This window comes from Lacerta agilis, chromosome 5 (genome assembly GCF_009819535.1).
Source record: "Lacerta agilis isolate rLacAgi1 chromosome 5, rLacAgi1.pri, whole genome shotgun sequence".
Taxonomy (NCBI): domain Eukaryota; kingdom Metazoa; phylum Chordata; class Lepidosauria; order Squamata; family Lacertidae; genus Lacerta; species Lacerta agilis.
This window is the reverse complement of record NC_046316.1, coordinates 63,687,319-63,710,731: the sequence shown is the minus strand read 5'-3', so window position 1 is coordinate 63,710,731 and position 23,413 is coordinate 63,687,319. Positions and strand designations below refer to the sequence as shown.

At 40.6% G+C, this 23,413-nt stretch overlaps 1 protein-coding gene across 1 annotated transcript; it reads left to right on the top strand.

The window, feature by feature from the left end:
* Positions 1 to 257: 257 nt before the first annotated feature.
* COPB2 (COPI coat complex subunit beta 2) lies at positions 258 to 23,389 on the top strand. The gene is given in 29 exon segments (XM_033150233.1): positions 258 to 386; positions 2,033 to 2,170; positions 2,582 to 2,668; positions 3,706 to 3,810; positions 3,812 to 3,833; positions 5,055 to 5,203; positions 5,659 to 5,805; positions 6,139 to 6,238; positions 7,649 to 7,724; positions 7,726 to 7,789; positions 8,026 to 8,142; positions 8,144 to 8,226; positions 8,404 to 8,514; positions 9,177 to 9,269; positions 9,359 to 9,464; positions 9,653 to 9,793; positions 14,764 to 14,825; positions 14,827 to 14,892; positions 16,280 to 16,487; positions 16,752 to 16,862; positions 17,766 to 17,856; positions 17,859 to 17,973; positions 19,472 to 19,564; positions 19,651 to 19,727; positions 19,730 to 19,830; positions 19,943 to 20,020; positions 21,160 to 21,234; positions 21,237 to 21,248; positions 23,077 to 23,389. Coding segments are annotated over 29 exon segments (2,724 nt in total). The 5' UTR covers positions 258 to 383; the 3' UTR covers positions 23,170 to 23,389.
* The last annotated feature ends 24 nt before the right edge of the window (positions 23,390 to 23,413 follow it).

The window sequence follows — 23,413 nt, the reverse complement described above, 5'->3', positions numbered from 1 at the left end:
CAGACCAACACGGCTACCTACCTGTAACTGTCCACTTAATATTCACGGGAGGTAAAACGCGCGTGCTCCCCCCACCCCCCATTCGAACAGCGCCGAATCGAGAGTCCATAGAAAGCGGAAAATTCTCTCTCTCTCTCTCCGTATGTGTGTGTCTCTAGACATACACGGTCACTCTAACCTTTTTGGCTACCTCTATGAATATTTCCTTCCGCTCCAGTCATTGGCCGAGATAGAGGCGACTAGGCGGAAGGGCTCGTGCTCTCGCGTTGCTTTCCGGCTTCTCGCGGGAACCGCCGCAGCCGGAAGCTCCACGTCGGTGAATTGGGCTGTGAGGGAGAACGGGAGCGTCGGTGGCCGCAGCCCGGACTGCATGAGCCAGAGCCATGGTGAGCTGGGCGAGGAGGGGGCGACGGCAGCGGGGCCCAAAGGCAGGAGGCCGGCTGTTTCTGCCAGGGAAGTGGGCTTGGTGGGTGGGGAGGAGCAGGCGCCGCTGGAACCGGGGAGAGAAAAGGCCTGCCAGGCGCCCGGAGGGGCGAAGGAGCCGGCGGGGCTAAGGATTCCCTGTCTTTTTAAGCCGCACAGCAGGCAGAAATCCAGCAGGTGAAGTGTTTCCCGGCATGGAGGCGCCTTAACTGGAGAAGTCTCACCTGCTGATTTCTGCCTGCTTTGATTATTGTGGGGGGGGGGGGACGAGGTGGTACCTGTGCTGTTGCTGCCTCTCCTGAAGCTCTGAGCGGATTTACCTCTATCAAAAACTGCCTGCATATTTTGTGTTGTGCAGCGCAAAGCTCACAGCCAGCTCCCCATTGGAACCCATGGTTGTGTGTAGGCTCCCTTTTTTCCAGTGCTCCTTATATTCACAAGTAGCATCTGCACTGGTGGTGATGGAAGAGATATTGGGGGGGGGGGTGGGGTCCGAGTGATGGTTGATGGTTCAATGAAAGCATTTGCTCAATTGAAAATGGCAAATTCTTCTCCTGGCCACCACTTACCAGCTGACAGCCTGTTCTCATCTGATGATGTGTGAAAGGCAGGCAACCAGTGGTTTTTTTTGGGGGGGGGTTCTTAAAAAATGTTTATTGGTGCTCTCATTTTCCTACACATATTGAAATACTGCCCCTCAATGAGGCCAAACTTTGATTCACAAAATGTTTAGGGGTATGCATATCCCTGCATCCCACCCACCCCCCAAAAAGCATTGCCTGCAACTCCCATCCCGTTAGCCTTGCTGGCTGGGGCTCATGGAAGTTGGAGTTGAAGACAAATGGAGGGTGAAAGTAAGCTTGCACATTTCTGGGTTTTATGAATTGTATAAATAGATTAGCTTAAATGTATCCAAGAGGGTGTGAGATTTGATCGAAGCAGTATAATAAAAATGACAGTTATAGAGACAGATCTGTGATCCATTTAGCCCAGTACTGCCAACTTTTACTAGCAGCAGCTCCTTAGGATTCTGTTGATTTATATGCTTTTAACTGGAAGCACCTGGAGTCAAAGGCATGCAGTGTGCTTTGTGAGTGACCTGGGATTTTCCTGGATGTTTGTATATACTAATGGGGTATTAGTTTTTTTTAAAAAAATATTACCTAGTACTTCTATTACACTTGCCAAAATACACTTGCCAAAAAAGGGCTGTGCACAAAGGGCATGAACATGCTCTTTTATCTGTGTCACTTTTTGTGAAAATTGTAACAGTATAATTTCGTCCCAAACTGTTCTTTCATATCTGAAATCCTCTCACATTGTCAAAATTCTCAGTCTAGGTATATGATGAATGCGTGTTATTTTTCACAATAATGTTTCATAACTGATTTTAGTATGGCCTGGGCTAAACTAAATCTTTGGGCCATCCCAGAAAACAGTCTGTAAGGGAACAAATAGGTTTATTTCAGTCAGGCTAGTGTGAAACACTTACGTAAATATGACTGGCTGTTTAGGTCCTGTCCAATTTCTTTCAGTATTTCAGTATATTAAATATATTTAACCAGCTTTGTATGTGTTTGTAACAGCCTCATTATATTCTGCTATTTAGCCTCTTCGACTTGACATAAAGCGTAAGCTAACAGCTCGATCTGATCGAGTGAAGAGTGTGGACTTGCATCCCACAGAGCCATGGATGTTAGCTAGCCTTTACAACGGTAGTGTCTGTGTTTGGAACCATGAAACACAGGTAATGTGTGATATGAAATACGTTCAGTGAAAAGTTGTAAAATAATTATTGATGTTAGGGCCCAATTAAATGTGATTGGGGAGATTTGAGATCAGGACTGCTTGGGTTTTATGAAGTCACAGGGTCCCCTGAATTTGATTGGGATTGTGGTATGTAATCAGATTAAGACCCTTCCCCCACTCAAGGACATGAACTGTGTGGTGTATTTATTTTCCTAAGAATATTAAGTTTATAAAGCATTAGAAACATTTTGCAACTTATTTATGTAACTTTTGTAACTTATTTTTGTTTCTAGAATATTGTCCATCAGGTTCCGACAGTTGAAAAAATCTCTCTGAATAGCTGAAGAGATTTTTAAAAAGCGTTTTTTCATGAATAAAAGTTAACATAAAATGTAAACTTTGTTTTCAGACATTAGTGAAGACTTTTGAAGTATGTGACCTACCAGTGAGAGCATCTAAATTTGTGGCAAGAAAAAACTGGGTTGTCACAGGAGCTGTAAGTTAACTTCTTTCACTAAGCATGTTTTGTTGTTTATTTTGGAACCTTGAAGCTACTAATCAATTAGAGGTTTGCTTCTTGAAAAGAAGCTTATTTAAGAGGTAATAAATTTTGAATTGCAAATTTAATTGCAGAGGAACCTTATGGGCTGAGGATGGTTGATGATTTTTAAAAGAGATATACTGTGTGGTACAAGGCGACGGGGTGAATTCCGTTGCTTGGTCCTAGCTCCTGCCCACCTAGCAGTTTGAAAGCACATCAAAGCGCAAGTAGATAAATAGGTACTCCGGCGGGAAGGTAACAGCATTTCCGTGTGCTGCTCTGGTTCGCCAGAAGCGGCTTTGTCATGCTGGCCACATGACCCAGAAGCTGTACGCTGGCTCCCTCGGCCAGTAACGGGATGAGCGCCGCAACCCCAGAGTTGGACACAACTGGACCTAATGGTCAGGGGTCCCTTTACCTTTACCTTTACAAGGTGCTATATTAGCAAAATATAGGTATACAGTCCACTAAAGCAGACCTGTGGTCTTGCAGTTGTTGTTGGGCTTCAGCTCCCATCAGGCCCACTCAGCATGACGAGTGGTCATGCATGATGAGAACTGTAGTTCAGCAACAATGAGGACTAGTTGTTTTCCCATCTCTGCACTAAAAGATATGCAAATGATGCTAAAGGTTACCTTTTTATTTTTAAAATGTATCTTTCTGTATGAGGGAAGCCTAGAAACAAGTTTAATAAAAACAATGCAAGATCAAAACCAATAAAATTGTGAGTTGTGTTCCATTCACACAGTGAGACTTCCCTTTCTTCTCCTGTCCCTTCACTTCCCGAAATCTGATCTAGAGAGTCCCCCAACTCTTTGGAGCAGGTTTTGAGAGTGCATGGGTGGGACACAGAGGAGAGAAGGGAAAGCTCCACTGCACAAATAGTCTGTTGCACAAGCAGAATGGCAGCATTAGATACAACCCTTAATTTGGAAGTGGAAATTCAGTTTTCATTTATAGAGAAGCTGATTTTTGTTGGGTTTTTCTCATAGGATGACATGCAGATTCGGGTTTTCAACTACAACACTTTGGAAAGGGTTCACATGTTTGAAGCACACTCAGATTATATCCGCTGCATTGCTGTGCATCCTACACAAACCTTTCATTCTAACTAGCAGTGGTAAGAGTTTAATTTTATTACTAAATGTTATTTAATGATTAGTCTTTTAGCAGCATCTTTAGAATTTTGTAAGGAAATAAGCTGCGTACCTCCTTGAAGTAGCAACATATTTTAGCGACTGCAGAACTTGTAACAAGATTGCTGCAGAATCCTACTGGAAGCTATAGAACAGGGTTGACAAAACTTTAGCGTCCAGATGTTGCCAACTTATAATTGCACAACTGTTGTCCGTGCTGGTTGTGGCTGTTGGGAGTTGTAGTGCTGCAGCATCTGGATGGCCACAGGTTAGTCATCCCTGATTTAGAACTAGATCCATATTAGCTGGCTTATTGTCTCATAGTCTTCCTATTTATGTTGTTTTATATCTTCGGTGCCCCAGATCTTTGTTTGCATTATATGCTAGTCCATTTTAACATAAACCCAGTTTCTTCTTACAAAACATAAGTATTTATTTTTCTCAGCATCTGTATTCAGTTACCCAGTTCACTGTGGTAGGATGTAGTCAAACTTCAAAGAATTTAAATGTATGCTGCTGCTGCTAATGGTGATGATGCATATCTATGCAACATAAAACTCATTATGGGGATGCAAAACTGGGGCCCTCTACATTTTGCTTGCCTTCAACTCCCATCAACCCCAGCTAGCATGACCAAAGGTAGCTGTGATGGGAATTGCACCTCAACAACATCTGGTGGACCAGATTTCCCATCCATGCTCTAGAAAGAATATATCATAGAAGCATTTTATTAAGAATAAAACTTGACCAAACAGCATCAACTCAATATCTGAAAGAGAAACAATGTATGCTTTCCTATGGCACATCTGAATATAACAGTAGTTTGGGGGGGGGCTTAGCTGTGAACCTTTTTTGGGGGGCCAGGTAGGATCAGAGTGAAACACCCTCTGCCAGGTTATGTCTAGGGAAAAGAGGAAGGGAGCGCTGTCAGAGCAATGGCACTTAGGCATGATGTTGTCCTGCTGGCATATTTCATATTAAAGAGGAGAGTGGGACTGCTAAACAGGTTACTGCAAATTTGATATCACTAGAATGAGTAGACTCTTGAAAAGTGATTTTGTAAAGATAAGCTTTTCAGCCATATTGAACTCTTCAGGTAGATGTTCAGGGAAACAAAAGAAAATAGTATTAGGTTATCACTATTTTTATTTCCCTTTGGTGCTTATGAAGTGCATAATGGAAGGTATTTTTTCTCTCTCTCCTAGATGACATGCTTATTAAGCTGTGGGACTGGGATAAAAAATGGTCCTGTTCTCAAGTGTTTGAAGGGCACACTCATTATGTGATGCAGATTGTCATAAATCCTAAGGATAATAATCAGTTTGCTAGTGCCTCCTTGGACAGAACAATCAAGGTAGATTGATTTCTTACTTGAAAATCATAATTTTAAATTTAAAGTGAAATACTCTTCTTATATTGTAGGTGCCTAACAGCTGCTTGGAGGATATAGCATAAACTGTATTTTGAGTCATTTTAATACTCTGGGAAGTTTTTTTTATTTATCTGCACCAGTATTATGCACCCAATACAAAGGTTGGTGCACATGATACACTTGTAGTGTAGATTGTGCTCAAAATACTGTGACCCTGGGTTTCACTTTTGATCTGCTTATCCTAGGGGTTATGTGTCACACAGAATTCGGTTGGGACAAAATCTACCCCAGGATTTAACACAGGCTTCTAAATATACTGCTCCCTTTGTTTCTGTTCTAAAGACATGAAATTAGCCAATAGTGATATGTGAAAGTTTGAAAAGGTCTTCCAGGTTTTCATTAGACCCAGTCACCAATCAATTTCATATTCTTGCAAGGTGTGGCAGCTTGGTTCTTCGTCACCCAACTTCACTTTGGAAGGCCATGAGAAAGGCGTAAATTGCATTGATTACTACAGTGGAGGTGATAAGCCATACCTAATTTCAGGAGCTGATGACCGCCTTGTAAAGATCTGGGACTATCAGGTATGTTGTGCCCTACTATTCCTATACTTTATTTGGATAATATTGAAAAAGCAAAATGTTATGGTTTGTGTTTTTTTGTTTTTTAAATCTGGTATATGAATATTTTTGTCATTGGCCGTATTCAGTTGAATATTATTATTTTGCTGGAAACCGCCCAGAGTGGCTGGGGCAACCCGGTTAGATGGGTGGCATATAAATAATAAAGTTGTTGTTGTCATCATCATCAGAAAGGTCTAGTTAGGTACTTTGAAACTCATTCAATTTTATAGTTTATAACATTTATCATATGTTAAAGAGTGCTATCCACAGCTTCTTTTTTTCTCCCCTTTGCAGAATAAAACATGTGTGCAAACTCTTGAGGGTCACGCACAAAATGTGTCCTGCGTTAGTTTCCACCCTGAGCTTCCCATCATCATCACAGGCTCTGAAGATGGTAATTCAACCATTTCTCAATTATTTTTAGAGTGTCAGTTTTTTTCCTATGGGGTTTTCCTGTAGCAGTGAGAACTTAACATCTCACCAAAGCTTGACATGAGCCATAAGCATTTTATTCTTTCAGATGCTTACAAATCACTCGAGACAATTAGAAATAGTCCTGTTATAGTTTGTATAGATGGGTTGCAGAGCGAAGTGTAGTCTTGTTAATGGGTTTCCTTGTGAACTGTTTTCATTTACAGCTCCTTTATTGGAGGAGCATTGTAAACAAAAGTGAAATATACCTAGAGGCCGTGGGTGTTGAGTTTTAATAAGCACGAAGGCTTAAAAGGGGTATAATTACAAATAAACACAAATGCAAAAGGGTAGAATTGTTCCATGAGTGATATTTCCAGTGTACAGATTTAAATTCTTCTCAGTTAGAAATGTCTGAGAAATGATAAACAAATGCTTAATGCTCTGATTGGAAAATAGTTATCTTTTATATAAAGGCTGGAGAAGGCAGACCTGGCCACAGTCATTCATGCTATGGCAACATCCCTGGGACTTCTCTAATGTATTTCTTGTTAGACTGCCTTGAAAAATGTACAGAAGCTACAGATGGTTCAAAATGCAGCAGTTACTTCTAACTGGGACTGCAGTAACTATGATGATAATCAGGTTCAGGCATTTGGAAGTCATTTAAACGAAAAAGGGGGTGCTGCTAGAACCACACATCCCCTCATCATTTTTTATGCCCTCCACAAATTGGAGGACCGTTGTCTGAAGCAGGGAACCTTCTGCACACGTGATGGTTATCTACACAGTTGTAAAAGTACAAGGGAGCCTTCCCACTCCAGAAGATGCCCCCCCCCCAACTCTTGGAAGGCAACAGAAGACTGAGGGGCGGTGGATGCAGTGTTCTCGTCCTCACAGCTCCTGTACCCCCCCCCCCGCAATGTCTTGTACACAGTTTACAAACACCTGGAGAGGGCAATTGTGCCAGTTTTATTGATTATTTTTTTTTCTGGGTCCAGTTCAAAGTGCTGGTGCTATCCTGCTATGTTTTCCTGCAGGGGAGCACAGGATAGAGAGCTTTTTCAGGTACGGCACCACACATGTGGAATCACCTAGCCCAATACCTGCTTGCCTTTTTGTGGACAATGGAAACATAAATCTTCAGAAACGTTTTTGATGAGGCTTTTGTTCTTTACTTAATTATGATTCTGCTCCTTTATGTATTTAGGTGATTTGTACAGTTTACGTATTTGTTGCATTTTATTTTATAGTTTTATTCTTTGTCCTTTATGTAACCCAGTTATGCACAGGGTATGAAACAGTGTATTAATAATCATGATTGGGGGTTGGGTTCCTCCCCCCTTTGAAGTATCTAAGTAATGCTGAATGCAATAACTTTGCCATTGCATAGGAACTGTTCGGATTTGGCATTCAAGCACTTACCGTTTGGAAAGTACTCTGAACTATGGCATGGAAAGGGTGTGGTGTGGCAAGCCTGAGAGGATCAAATAATGTGGCTCTGGGATATGATGAAGGTAGCATCATTGTTAAGGTATGTGCCTTAGAAAATATTTAACTGTGCTGGATGTCCACTAGTGGAATAATTACTTGGCATGTTTTTATTTAATAATTGGGGTCAGTCCAGAGGACACCAGTCTTATTTGTAATACCGCCTTGGAGACTTTACTGTTGGTTGTCAACATCAAAATGTTTTAAAGCAAATTGGTTTATTAGTTACATTGAGTTGTATACATACTTCTACTCTCCTCATGCTTCCTTCCTTGCTAGCTTGGCCGTGAAGAGCCAGCCATGTCAATGGATGCTAATGGCAAGATAATTTGGGCTAAGCATTCAGAAATTCAGCAAGCTAATCTGAAAGCAATGGGGGATGCTGAAATCAAAAAGAGGAGAGAGACTGCCACTTGCTGTGAAAGATATGGGCAGCTGTGAAATATATCCTCAGACTATTCAGCACAATCCCAATGGGCGGTAAGAGATTTTTTTTCCGAAGATAAAAGCTTAAACCCGTTCATTAATTTTAAATTAGGACCAGAGACATTGTATGTGTGTATCTTTCTAATCATGCTTTTCTGAGTTTTACAAGTCTTACACAAACCTTCCTTGCATACTGTAATTTACATTTCTTTTGTTTTTACTATCTTACAGGTTTGTAGTAGTGTGTGGGGATGGTGAATACATCATTTACACAGCTATGGCATTGAGAAACAAAAGTTTTGGTTCTGCTCAGGAGTTTGCATGGGCACATGATTCTTCAGAGTAAGTCCTTTGTGCTTTGTTTAACCTTAACATTTCATTTAATATTATGACGCTTTGTTTTGGACTATGAACAGCAATTGTCTTTGCATAGCTTTTTGGTCTGATGAAATATAATATGTGCAACCAACAATTATTGTAGTGGCTGCATCCCAATTCAGTTTATGGCCTAGTTGGAGGCAAGGCCACATGGCCTGTGGACTGCATCCAGTCAATTTAAGCCTTACTCCAGCCGTCCTTTCACAGCTGTTTTGGCAAAAGGGGAATAACCTGTCTATGCAAGTCTGCAAGAGAACATTGGCTAGATCTATATGGCCAGTGTGCCTAGTATTGACTGCTCCTGACCTTGTTAATCTTGCTGAATAAGAGCTTGGTTCTACTGAAATCTTTTGAGAGCCAGTGTGGTGTAGTGGTTAAGAGCGGTAGACTCGTTATCTGGGGAACCGGGTTCGCGTCTCCGCTCCTCCACATGCAGCTGCTGGGTGACCTTGGGCTAGTCACACTTCTCTGAAGTCTCTCAGCCCCACTCACCTCACAGAGTGTTTGTTGTGGGGGAGGAAGGGAAAGGAGAATGTTAGCCGCTTTGAGACTCCTTCGGGTAGTGATAAAGCGGGATATCAAATCCAAACTCTTCTCTTTCTTCTTCTTCTTTTGTTTGTGTGCAGGTATGCAATCAGGGAAAGCAACAGCAGTGTCAAGATATTTAAAAACTTCAAAGAGAAGAAGTCTTTTAAACCTGACTTTGGAGCAGAAGGCATGTTATGCATTTTAAATTCTGTACCCATCTTAGCTAGTTTTAAACAATGTCTAGAAAGATTCTAATTTCTTCTGCTTGTGTCCCCTGAAGGTATCTATGGCGGTTTTTACTTGGTGTCCGATCTGTCAATGGCCTGGCATTTTACGACTGGGAAAATACAGAATTGATACGCAGAATTGAAATCCAGCCCAAACATGTGAGTTTTGTTCCAAATGCAACTTGCTGATTAATTAAAGCTCACCTTGCAAGGTCAGCTGCTGTTAATTTTGAAACTTTCTGAGTCTTAAAACTAGTGTGCTCTATCTCTTTTGGTGCCACAATAGGCTTAATTTTTCTTCTAATCAGAGCCCAAAGCTTAAAGGTTATTGCATTGTTTTGATGTAGATTTTCTGGTCTGACTCTGGTGAGCTCGTCTGCATAGCCACTGAAGAATCTTTCTTCATTCTAAAGTACCTTTCTGAAAAAGTTGCAGCCCAAGAGACACATGAGGGAGTCACTGAAGATGGCATTGAAGATGCCTTTGAGGTAATTACACTTAATGATTAATAGGCTTTTTGGATCTGATTCTGTCTTTAAACCATTTATACTGCTGTTGACTAGCCATGTGATAACTCCTACTAACTCACTACCCACACATCCTTCTATCCCGGTCCTTGAACTTCCTAATGCACCGGATGCAACTTGTTCCAACTCCTGGAGGATGCCTTTACAGATGTCTTTGCCAACTCTCCCAAATAGTCCACTCTTCCAGTCTTATTCTTCATTGCAGAGAATTACAGACTTAACAGCAAGACCAGAGACAGAATTCACTGAAGATCCAACAGGTCATATAAATCAAGTAGTCCAAAAGACCAGTAGCAGTAGCCCCGGAGAGGACAAACATCTGCCGAGCTAGTTGGGTTGCACATGTCAGTCCACCAAACTTTTTTGGAAAAGGCGGCCTCTTCCGCCCGAGGATCCACCCCTAGCAGAACAAGTGGCCAGGATCAACAGCCAGACAATCTTGCAATTCCTCTAATACAGCCTCTGCGGGGGGGTTTTCATCAGAGGAAAATAACTGATTTTTTTGCTGCTCCACCCTTTCTGTATTAAATTTGAGCCAACCTTCCAAATGACAGTTAACCGAAAGAGCTAGGAATTCTCAGCCTTCAATATTAAGTTGGAACATTGCGGGATGGAAAAGTAAAATATCAGACCCAGAATTCCAAAAATATATTAATTCTTTCCCTATCATTTTACTACAAGAAACCTGGGTGGAGGAGGAAATTGTGATAAATGGTTTCGAGCTTATATTTCTACCTGCCAGCCCTTCACCGAATGGTGGCCGTCCTAAAGGAGGCCTTATAATCGGCATTTCCCTTAAATTGCGGGCGAAACTCTCCCTTGTGTACGCCTTACCGCCTTATGCCCTTACTGGGCTGATCTCTGGAGAAAAGTTTTCCTTATTGATTACAAATGTCTATTTCCCTCCAGGAGGGTTAATTGCTGAACTTACTTCTAGATGGGAATCCCTAGAAGATTTTTTACTCTCCAGTTATCTCAAGTTTCCAAATGTTCCATCTATTAGGAGGTGATTTTAATGCCCGGATAGCCTCAAATCGGGAGGCTCTTATAAAATCCAAATGGTGGGTTGACCCCGGCTCTCAAAACTATGATTTAGATCATATCCCCCTAGAATTTCTAAGGATGCAAAAGTTAATGCGGCAGGAGTGATGCTTTATCAGATGGCCATACGCCTTAATTTAATAATATTAAATGGCAGATGTCCTCCTGATATACCGGGAGAATTTACCCATCTGGGACTAAAATCAAATAGTGTCCTAGATTACGTATTGGTTTCTCGGGATCTATTTCTGAATGTTACCTTCTTCAAAATTGATAACGCTCAATTCAGTGACCATCTACCTCTGATAGCCAAGTTATGTGTTGACTGGCAGCTGATTGAGCGTTCCCATCCAATCTGGGTGAACGAGGAGTCGACTACTAAAATAAGGGGGACTAAATGGTCTCCCGCCCTCGCCCAAAGATATGCGGATTTTATTAAAAAACTGCCAGGGGTCCAGCCGGACATAGGATTAGCCACGCATGACCCTGTCAAGTGTTTGAGTCTTTTCTCCTGCCTGACAGCAGTTTTAACTTGCTTTTTTAATTCATCTGTGCATAGAGTTAATAAGGATTTTAAACTTGGCGCCCCTTGGTTTAACTCTTCCTGTAAACAAGCCAGACTCCAGCTACGTACTATATAAGGACTATAAACTTTCTGGTGCTTCTACCTTACCTCCAGCCTACCCCAAGGCCAAAATGGCATAAACAGGCCCAGAAAACGGCCAAACGGGAGTGGCAATTAAATCGCTGGCAGACGATAATTGCTGCCTCAAAATCTCATAATTCCCGAAAATTTTGGTCCTTAATAAATAGAAGAACGAGGAAATATCCCTTGACGGTTATTCCGGCCCCTACGTGGGAACAGTTCCTGAGAAAGTATTTCTCCGTGGCAGAGACTCCAGCCACTCACTTGGGTCCTTCCTTTAGTCCCCTTCCTGTTTGGCCAAATACTGACCCTGCCGAAATTCTTGAATTGATAGCTCAGTTGAAAACTGGTAAGGCCCCTGGGCCGGATCTGGTTCCGGCTGAGGCTATAAAGCTTCATTCTGTATGGTGGGCAGGGATATTAGCTAAAACCTTTGATGCAATAAATGCCACTGGCTCAATACCAGCAATGTGGAAGGAGGCCATTATAATCCCTATCTATAAAAAGGCCCCCCCGGTGACCCAGGGAATTACAGAAACATTAGTTTGTTATCCATCATTGGGAAAATATATGCCCGTTTTCTGTTGGTAAGGTTGACAAAGTGGTCTGATGAGGCTAACTTGATTGGCCACGAACAAGCTGGTTTTAGAAAACCGATCCACAACAGATCAGGCAATTGTTCTTTATCATTTAGCCCAGAAATATTCGACACCCCGACGGGGCCAACTATGCGCTGCGTTCATAGACTTGAAGGCAGCGTTCGACAGTATCCCGAGAAAAATACTCTGGGATAAACTTGCCTGTTGGGGTATAGATAAAAGGCTTCTGTGGCTTATTTCCCAACTTCATGACGGGTCCGTGGCCAGGGTGAGACTAACACCTGCTGGTGATCTAACTAAGCCTGTGCCAATAAATAGGGGAGTACGCCAGGGTTGCATTCTAGCGCCATTACTTTTTAACTTATTTATCAGCGATATGAGGAACCCCCTAGCCGACGCACACAAATTTATCACGCCCCGCGTATAGCAGATTATCGCTGTCCATTACTTCTTTACGCAGACGATGCGGTGCTACTCCTACTCTAGAGTGGGTTTAAGGAGGGCACTAAAGATTCTTGTGACCTACTGCCATTTAAATCACCTGTCTATTAATCATTCCAAGTCTAAAGTGATATTTTCAAGGAGTCGGAAACTCTATCCGTGGAAACTGGAGGGAACGAAAATTGAACAAGTGTATAAATTCAAATATTTAGGAATTTATTTTCAGTACAATATGGGGTGGAAATCACAAGTCGAATACTTATACAATAAGACAAAAGCCCTGACTCACTCTCTCCTCCGTTTTTTCTTTTCTGAGGGGGCCTTATACGTTCCTGCAGCTCTGAAAGTGTACAGCATTAAAGTGATGGCCACAATGGCTTACGCTGCCCCATTATGGGCTGCTTTTGCAAATCTTGCACCTTTAGAGTCAGTCCAAAGCCAATTCTTACGCCAACTATTAAAACTACCATCATGCGTAAGTAATGCAGCCATTCGCTTAGAAATGAAGATCCCCTCAGTTGAGTCAGTTTTGTGGAGGCGAGTTTTGATTTATTGGCTAACCCTTTGGCATAAACTCCCGAACCACTATCTTATTCAATGCATGTGGCGGGATGATTTCACAAATGTGTGGACTGGAAAATCCATGCCAAATTGCTGGCTTATGAGATTTCTCCTTCTGAATTGCTCAAATTGGATCTTACAGCGGCAAAAGGTGCATAAATCAAAGTCTGGAAGATGTGGAGCTATATCAAAATCTCTTAACTGGGGGGAGTTTGTTCACCGTTAAATATTGGCATTACCCCTATTTACCAAGTTCCATCTTATTTAACATCTCTCACGGTTGCTTCTCATCGATACGCCTTCATTAAAGCTAGGTTTAATGCTTTCCCATCAAACGTGCTGAGTCACAGATTTACTAAGGGCCAAGTTTCCCCCATGTGTGCTTGTGAAAATAAATCAATTGAATCTCTACAGCATGTAATGTTCAATTGCCCTATGTACAGTTCGATCCGTGCCAGTATATTAAATCCGATAATTCAGTCTATTGCGGATAAGCCAGTTGACCTATGTCTTGCTTGGGTTCTTCAAGATGTGGACCCTTACATAACCCTACAGGTTGCTAGATTCCTAACAGCTGTTATTGCGTATAAGAGACGAAATGGATGTTAGCTGATTAATGAAATTACAAATATGTTTTCCAAAACGAAATTAGTCACTGATTTTAGTTTTATGCTTAAATTTTTAACTTTTTTAAAAATTCTCTGAGATATGCTTTTATGGAAATGTTAATATTGGTCCTTGTGAGTTGTGTTTTTATTTGCGGCTTGTACGGTGCCGTTGTTTTATTTGATTCTCCTTTGTTTGTTCTGTTTGTTCTGTTTTGTATTGTAAGATGGGCGCAAATGCCGAATAAACATCTATCTATCATGTGATATAAGGAGAATGTGGAAACTGACAAGATGGATTGACTTGGAAGATTAGCTTTGGGACACACATGGCCATTTTAAATCATTAGATCCTGTTTTCTCTAAGGAAATCAAAGTGGTATACAATAAAACAAAAACAGTGTAAAATGATATACAATAGACAATATAATACAATATAACATGATAGCAGCCTAAATACTTATGAGGGCTCTAAAGCCTAATTGAAAAAGAAACAATTTAATTGTTCTCCTAAACATTAGCAGCAAGGGAACCATATTAAGATGTTAATAAGGCTTCGTGTAAATATGAATCTTACAGCTGTCTTGATCTGTATAGAGCAAGGCTGGGGATCCTGTGACACTCCAGATGTTGGACTCCAGCTCCTATCATTCTGACCATTGGCCATGCTGGCTAAACTTAATGGGAGTCCAAAAATAGCTGGAAGGTCACATTCCTGGTTCAGAATATTTTGTTGACAACAAAGTTAGTGAATGAACCTTGTTCTGTTGGATTTTAAAACATCATTAAGCTACTTTGTACATATATGTCACATGGAACTTCTTGTACCATATCCCACTACTAAGGGAACTGTGGTGAATAGGGAATTTGAACTTTTTAAAATTTTATCTGTGTTTGTAGAAGAGGTTTTTTGACTCTTCATCACTAAGCCTATGGAGTTGACCCACTTATATAACTATACTCTTTTAATGGACCCAGTGCCTATGGAGAGTTCAGTAAACAAAATTGTCCTAAACCTAAACACCTTTGTTCCTCCAGGTTCTTGGTGAAATTCAAGAGATTGTGAAAACGGGGTTGTGGGTAGGCGACTGTTTTATTTACCAGTTCTGTGAACAGGCTGAACTACTATGTTGGAGGAGAAATCGTCACCATTGCACATTTGGACCGGTGAGTGTTCATCTATTCATCAGATATAGTTCTAATTGATACGAAATTATTCTGCTTATTCGCATATATTTTACAATTTTCTATATGGAGGTTTTATGATGGCCTATATTTGTAATGCCTAATAAAGATTTAGTGAAGTAAGATATGAAATTACTATTAAGTGTAGCATGTTCTATTTCTTTGATAGTTCAATGCACATTGAGTAGAGTTCTGTGACAAGAAGTAATTACTGTTCCATTGATGGGCAGAAATGTGGTCCTTAAGAAAGGAGCTATGTAGAGTGTAAATCTGACTGTGGGATGCTCCAGCAGCGTAGCTTTTGTGTTGCCCATGCAACCTGCTTCTTGAAGATTCTTTGTCTTTCAGATATGGCACTAAGCCAGGTGTGGGCTAAACTTTAAGATCACATACTAAGCCAGATGTGGCCCTCTAGGCATTGTTGAACTACAACTCCCAGCAGCCCCGGCAAGCACAGACAATGGCCAGGGATGATAGGAGTTTTAGTTCAGTAACATCTGGAGGGCCAAAGGTTCTTCATATTTGCGCTAAGCCATAAATTCCTCCTACCTGTCACTGCTGTTATCTCCAGTGTGTTGCTACTTAAGGAAATGGAAGAGTTTCAGAAATAAAACTCATTTGAGTTGAGGTGGGGAGTTTCTGTACCTCAGTATACAGTGGTACCTTGGTTTAAGAATAGCTTAGTTTATGAACTTAAGAATGCTGCAAACCTGAAGTAGGTGTTTTGGTTTGTGAACTTTGCCTTGGAGCAGAACATGTTTTGCTTCCTGTCGAGTATGTTCCATTTGTAAATTGAGTCCCCCTGCTATGGGAAAACGCCTTGGTTTAAGAACGCTTTGGTTGAAGAATGGACTTCCGGAACGGATTAAGTTCGTACCAAGGTACCACTGTACTCAGTTTGATAGAGGCTCACTATCCTTAGCATATCAGCTTAATTCAAGTGAATTGCATAATTTCCTGATAATTCAGCAGTCTTAAGGACTGTGATGTTGATGGCTAGGGGAGTGCAGGTTAGGATGGTGTGTTAATGGCTCCCTTCTGGCCAACAGGAGTGCTGGTGGTTGTAAGACCATTGCTATTGCCCATGCTAGTAGAAAGCTGCTGCCAGCTGTTGTTCCACCAGCAGTGGAAAGCAAAGCATCCCAATTGGGTCCTTGTGCCTCTCTATTACACCAGCCAGGATCTGATGCACTAAATGTACTGAAGAACCACCCCACCCATCTTCCCCAGCTGGTGGAGCTTGGGATGTGGTGGTGCAACTGCCACTTTGCTGTTTCTTGCTCCATATTAGGATTGCTGTGCCAGATGATTTCTCGGACTGAAGTTATTCTAATGAATGCATTTCTCTCTCCATCCCCTTTCATTAAAGGACAATGTATTTACTTGGATATATCCCCAAAGACAACAGACTTTACCTTGGTGACAAAGAACTGAACATAGTGAGTTACTCCTTGCTAGTCTCGGTGCTAGAGTATCAGACTGCCGTGATGAGGAGAGACTTCAGTATGGCTGACAAAGTTCTTCCCACAATTCCAAAGGAACAGAGGACCAGAGTTGCACACTTCCTTGAGAAGCAGGTGAAAACATTTGTCACATTCTATCAAATTAATCTTTGGTCAATAATATAGATTAACATACTGGAATTGGAAATGGCTGATTTAATTTGGCAGGGGTGGACATATCTATTAGGCACTTAAATGCTCTTAAATACAAGGTGAATAATCATGGTGTGTTGTTTTGTGCTTGAATAAAAGGGATGTGTTTGTGTTTCAATTTGTGATGTGGTTTGCTAAGAAGATTCCTTCACTAATGTCTTTTTAATTTTTTTAAATAATCTTCAGGGCTTCAAACAGCAAGCCCTCGCAGTATCTACAGACCCAGAACACCGCTTTGAGCTTGCTCTTCAGCTTGGTGAACTTAAGATTGCATATCAGCTTGCAGTGGAAGCAGAGGTATGCTGACACCATTTTAGAAACAGGAGGAATTACCAATGTCCATGTTAAGATGCAGAAGAATAGGCTCTTATGAAAGAAATGTTTTGGCTATAAAGGTCCACCTGTAGCAGCAAAATGGAACATGCATCTGCCCCACTTGCAATAAAACATGTATCTCCTGTATCAGTCTCTGCAGCCACAGCAGGTGCTGTAACTCTCCAGTGGTTTGACTTTACCCTCAAAGGTGCTTTCTTCCATTTTCTCCCGAGACAAATGGATCCCAACAATAAGGGTGCAAAGTCAATCTGGTTGTTTAGTGTCAGGGCTGAACTGAATTTAAGGGAATCTATGCAAATGTTGATTGCCCACTGAAGTTCTAGAAGAGTTCCTGATTTTATATTATTGTAAAGCATTAAACAAGATTATTTGACAGACCTCTGTCTGTAATGCTGAAGTGAGAGCAAGATAGTTTTCCCCAGATTTTGACAGCAGCAAGCAGCTTAATTCAAGTGTTTTTTAAAATATATTTTCTGTCTTGCTGCTTATCTGGAGTATGATGTTTCAGTGGTATAAGATAGTCCACATGACTAGGATAGTCTCAAGATCTACCCAGGTTCATACTTTTTTGTTTACAGAGCATAGTTTGAAAATACTGAGGGTGATCTGGGCAGTGAGATGTTTTCTGTGGGCTAACCAAGAGTTAATTTTAGAAGAGGCACCCATAGTTCTTGGGTGTCAAAATAGTGCAATAACTTTTTCCTCTTAGGGCATGACCGTGTGCTTTGAATGAAACATTCAGTTCAAGTGAGGAATTATAAATGAGAAAGCAGAGATAAAAAACCTAACTGGGCTAAATTTAGTCTGAATAGGCTTCAGAACAATGTCAAACATGGCTGATGTGGAATTGCTCTGTTTATGCAGTCTGAGCAGAAGTGGAAGCAGCTGGCTGAGCTTGCTATCAGTAAATGCCAGTTTGGCCTTGCCCAAGAGTGCCTGCACCATGCACAAGACTACGGGGCTTACTGCTGTTGGCCACAGCTTCAGGAAATACCAGCATGGTGAACAAGCTGAAGGGGCAGAAAAATGGGAAGAACAATGTCGCATTTATGAGCTACTTCCTGCAAGGAAAGTAAGTAACAAATAATCTCTCATCTATGATAGGGTGGCTAATTCCCAAACTTTTATGTGGGCCCTGAATGCACACACCCCTTGGCAAATTTTTGATGGTGATATCATCATCATTTTATTTTGCTGGTGTGGTTTCCTACTGTTGCACTTGACTTGTTTCTGCAGAGAACTGCCCCCAAATTGCTTTGGCATTAGTTCTTCTTTCCCAGATTTACAGTGCTTTCTGAATCACTCAGCAGTTGTAATTTTTTTTCTGCTGCTGCTGCTGGCTCAGACAGCTGAGTTAGCAGCTGATCAGAAGAAACCAGGAACAAATGGCAGTAGTGAGTGGGCAGTTAAAAATTATTATTATTACTTATAAAAAGTTATTAATAAGTACCTGAAACAGAGGAAGGGGGATGGAAACCAACAGGGAAAGAAGGTCAATGAAATCCTTTAATTTTGAGAGAGCCAGCATTGGAAAGACAATAAAATGGATTATGACTTAAATGGACATGGGAAAGGGTGTGGGTGCAAGAGAATGGAAGACGGAGATGGAAAGTAAAAAAGTGCATGTGTACAGGATCCAATATTGAAGGCTGTTTAAAAAGAAAACCCAGAGTTTATCCATTGTCTGTGCAACAGAACCTCTTTATGCAAAAGTCCTGTATACTCTCAATCTATTAGTTTTGGTTGTCTTAGATTTCAGGGAAATCTAGGAATGGTCTACAGGATGTAACAGTGGTGTTAATTATGTTTCCTGCGTTGTTTATAACACAACTATATACCACGAAAAGGCCCAGGGAGAAAGTCTGGCACAATAGCATCAAAAGCTGCTTGCCAGTGCCAGTATAAGACATACATACATCATTTTATTTGTATGCCGCTTTTACATAGTTAAAACCATGCTCAAGGCAGCTTACAACATGAAAAAATACATAATTACAAATGTAACAAAATAAATCATAAAAAATACAAAAGTACACAAGCAAATCAAACTGTTTCCCCACATAAATTGTAGTCTAAAATAAAGATACAATTAATAAATAACAGCAACACCCCAAGCCCCTAAACAGTAACCCAGTCCAAGAATCTATTCAGAAGCCTCAGCTTTTGCACTTTGAGTCAGTCAGGGTCTTGCCCTCCCAGTCCAGGTGGAAAAAGGCCTGCAAGGCAGGGAGCAGGTCTTTCAGGATTCACAGCCAAGATTGTATAAGAGAACAACCTGTTTCCTCTAAGAAACCTTAGCAGCTTTATGCCTGATCCTATGCAGTTGCTTCATAGGATCAGGGCATTAGACATTCATTAGCTTTTAAAACCACATTGCCAGTAATGTTGAACACGATGGTTTGCTATTAGCATAATCCTCATATTATTAGGCTACTATTGTCACATTTGTGTTATACTCCAGTAATGGATACATTTTAAAAACTAGATTTTACTTTTATTTTTGCTTTATTTGTTTTATTAACCAAACCCAAACAAATGAAAATGTGACTTTCTTTAAATGTACATTGTAGGCTTGATAGTTGTCTTGAGCTGTTGATTAAAACCGGACGCTTACCAGAAGCTGCTTTCCTAGCACGAACCTATTTGCCGAGCCAAGTTTCAAGGTAACTTTGAAGTGTTAGTGTGTGTTTTGTAAAAATATTTTGCTTATAACGGAGGTGCTTGCAATGACCATCTGTTCCATCGATAGGGTTGTAAAACTGTGGAGAGAAAATCTCTCTAAAGTCAACCAGAAAGCTGCAGAATCGCTGGCCGATCCCACAGAATATGAAACTTGTTCCCCGGATTAAAGGAAGCTTTTGTTGCTGAAGAATACATCAAGGCAACACAAACTGATTTGCGGCCAGCCAATAAATATCCCCTAGTCACTGTAAGTAGATACAAGCAATGAACAATTTCATGTAGAATCTTGCACAACCTTGAGAATTATTTAGTGTCGGCAAAAGTCTTTACTCACTTGATATATTCTCTGTCTTTGGTAGCCAAATGAAGAGAGAAACATACTGGAAGAAGCTAAAGGTTTCACACACAAAAATGAGGGGAAGCATTGCAGGTTAGGAGTAATGAAATTCTGGAGTAAGAGTTATCTCCACTAAATGTTCAAATATTTACTTCCACCGTGTAGACTGTGGCTTTTTATGGACTGTTTAAAAAAACAAACTGAGCCATATCGATTGCCCATCTTCTTTATATTTTACATTTACTTGGTGATAAGAGATTGCTCTGTATTGTGTTCTTTTCATACCATGTTACCTTAATATAGGAACTGTTAAGAATAGCATTGGCACTTAGACGCATGCAGATAATTCTGTTGCTGTCAGTTTTCCTGATTTTTGGTTCTGAATAAATCTGTTGTCTTCCTGAACATTGCTGCATTTTCTTCCCATCACAGTTGCTTTCAGCACTTTGAAATAGCCCCGAGCAACAGCTCCCACAATTCTTAGTTTTCTTATTTATCACTTTGTTTGAGGCCATCCACATATACTTCACAACATATAAGATTGTCCTTCTAGACTAAATTTTGAGAGCAAGTGGGAAGAAAGGGTAGTAAGAAAGGAACGGCGAACAGTTGCAGTTGCACATTCCAGGAATGAGAGACCTGGTCACGTCACAATAACTATAGTTTATTTGTAATGAGATTGAATGCTCAGGCTTGAATGCTCTGCTCCAGCAACCTGACAGAAGTTTAAAGCTTTGATCAGTTTGAACATTTTGCAGTTTTCCATTACATCTAACTATGTGCAGCTGTGGTTAGTTCCAACCAAAGTTAGTTCAAATAAACGAGGATCCAGATCCTGATATGTTAACTGTGGTTAGGGCAAAGCTGTACATGTTTAAATATGACCAGACATTTTAAGTTTCCTTACCTGTGAGTGTGTGTTAGAAAGATGGGTAGCTCGTTGCATTTATTTTTGTCACAACCAAGTCATTATTTGGTATGTTGTCTGAATAGGGCTAGTGTCAATTAGATCAGGAGTTCTGAGGGCAATAGGTAAGATTGTAGGAACAATATCTTAATGGAATAAAATGGTAGTCTTTCCATATGCTGCCTTCTCTCAAATTTGCTTTTGTATAGGGCTAGTATTACACGCTTTCTTGCTGAATCCCTTTCTTTGGGTTACGCAACCTAAGAATGGGATCCAGTTTTTCCTTATATGAGCCTTATCAAATATTTAAATATTTCCTTTTTCGTCATAAGGATTCAGAAGAGGAAGAACTAGTTCCTAAGCCTGTGATAGTGCCTCCGGTTGCAGGGAAGGACCCAATTGAAACAATAAAGATGAAAAGGTAAAAGCTGAAGTGCAACATGAAAAATCCTAAAGCTGGGAAGGTTCTAATCTCAATAGCAATCCATATTTCTCTTGTTCCAAACTGTCATTGGAAGTTTCAAAATTTGAATTTTTCTACAAGTAATACAGAATAAGTCAGCAGAGCTTTAGATTCAAGATTGTCAATAGCAAATCTCCCCCCATGTAATAAACTGGCACATGAGGTTAAGCTTGGTTAGTTACCTCTGCAATGTACGAACATTAAAGGCAGATCTTTGGGGAGTGAGACAATCTAGAATTCTACCATTACATTTCCATTCTGCATAAAACAATTCAGTGACAAGCTAACTCCATTCTGCAATTTCCCCTACTTCGCTCACTTTCCCGTTACATTTTTCTTGTGAAGCATAGCCTTCGAGATCACATTTGTGCTTGAGAGCTCTTGAGAGAATAACACTTTCTCCAGAGTGTGGCTAAATGTTAATCTGACCTATTTAGAAAAGTTTGCCATTGGATTGATTTCCTCCTCCTAATTTGATATAGAAACTTGTGCTTAGTAGTTGTTTACATTTCTGATCAGTACATCACAGTACATTCTTACTGCATGCTCTTGGCTGCAATCAGATTTTGTTTAGGATGGGTGTTCTTAACTTGGGCACATGGAGCTTGCTTTGCAGAGTGCATGCTAAAAAGAATGCTTCCTTCAACTTTCTCCCATATATCCCTAATGTGTTTATACACCATGATCAAATTGGACTGCAAAACTGAACGTTCCCTACGTTCCCTAACTCTTTCCAGCAAGATAGGTATTTGTGATATCCAAGATTAGTCATATTCACAGTAGATCCATTGAAGTCAGTGGAGTTAAGTCATGCCCAGAGTATGACTAGTGTTGGGTTTTGCCCCTTACCTTGTCAGCTAAAGGCATAGGTTATAGGCTTGAACCTAGCTGCATAAAAACTTGAATTCTGCCATTCAGCTTGTTAGGTTTTGGTTCTTTAGGACAGAATCCTGTGTTGCACAAGTAGGTTTCCATTTGTGCCACAGGACTTGCATTCCTCTCCATCTCCCTGTACTCTACCATTTCTGCTCCAGAGTCCTGAAGCAGATTGAAAGTGTGTAGGAGACAGTGAAGTCCCATTGTGCGAGCAGAAGTCCATTCTCATATGTGTGACAGCAGTGGATACAACCTTAAAGTAGTTCTATCAGCATGCAAACCTACTTCTCAAGGAAGTCCTTATTCAGATGCAGCTCATTGTCAATGCTTTGTATCAAAGCCAGTCACTGATATTTGTGTCACAGAGGTAGTGGATATCTTTGATAAAACCAATCTTGCCAATAACCTCGTTTTAATCTTGTACCAAACCTTACCCCGCCCTCATCTCTACTGCCTAGGTAAACTTACTTCTGCTTGTGGAATGTGTAATATTTTAGATATTAATGTAAATACTGTCCCATTATGCAGCCTCTAAAACTGCCTTAATCACCATTGCTCAGAGTGTTATTGGCCCTGTTTGGATATGTGTTCTAGGTTTCACAATTCTTTATGAAGTCAGAAACAAGTTACTCATCCTCTTCCTTCAACATACAGATTATACATTGGTTTAAATCAGAGTTGCATATTATAACCAATTTTGGGGCTGTATTTTATAACAAGCAAATACATCTAGCAGGCCCATAGTTGTTTAGGATAGTGATAGCAGGATAGTCCATTATCACTAAAAAGCAGTAGCTGGAGCATTTCAACTTGCAGAAATAAAATAAGTAGTTCACAATAAGTAGTACTTTAGCAATGATAGATGCATGGTATTTAGTAAGCCATTTCTTCTATGTACTTCCTGCCACAGGCATTATTGGAGCTGGATGAAGACTTGGATAACTTAGACCTGGAGGATATTGATACTACCGATATTAATTTGGATGAAGAGATGTCTGACTGAATTTTTTTAATGACCAAATTTCTTTCCCTAAACTTCATTTACTGCAGTCTTCATGGTGGAAAGAAGCTTGGTTTTATATGCAAGCTGGATCAAGTAAGTAGGGTTAGACCTGTAAAATGCATTGAAGTATCTATTTCTGTTGTGTAGAACTCCTTAGATACTATGCCAAGCTCTTGTCACATGAAGACCATGCCTTGTAATAAATGTCTTTTAAAATGTAGTTTCCCTTTTAATGTTTTGATTA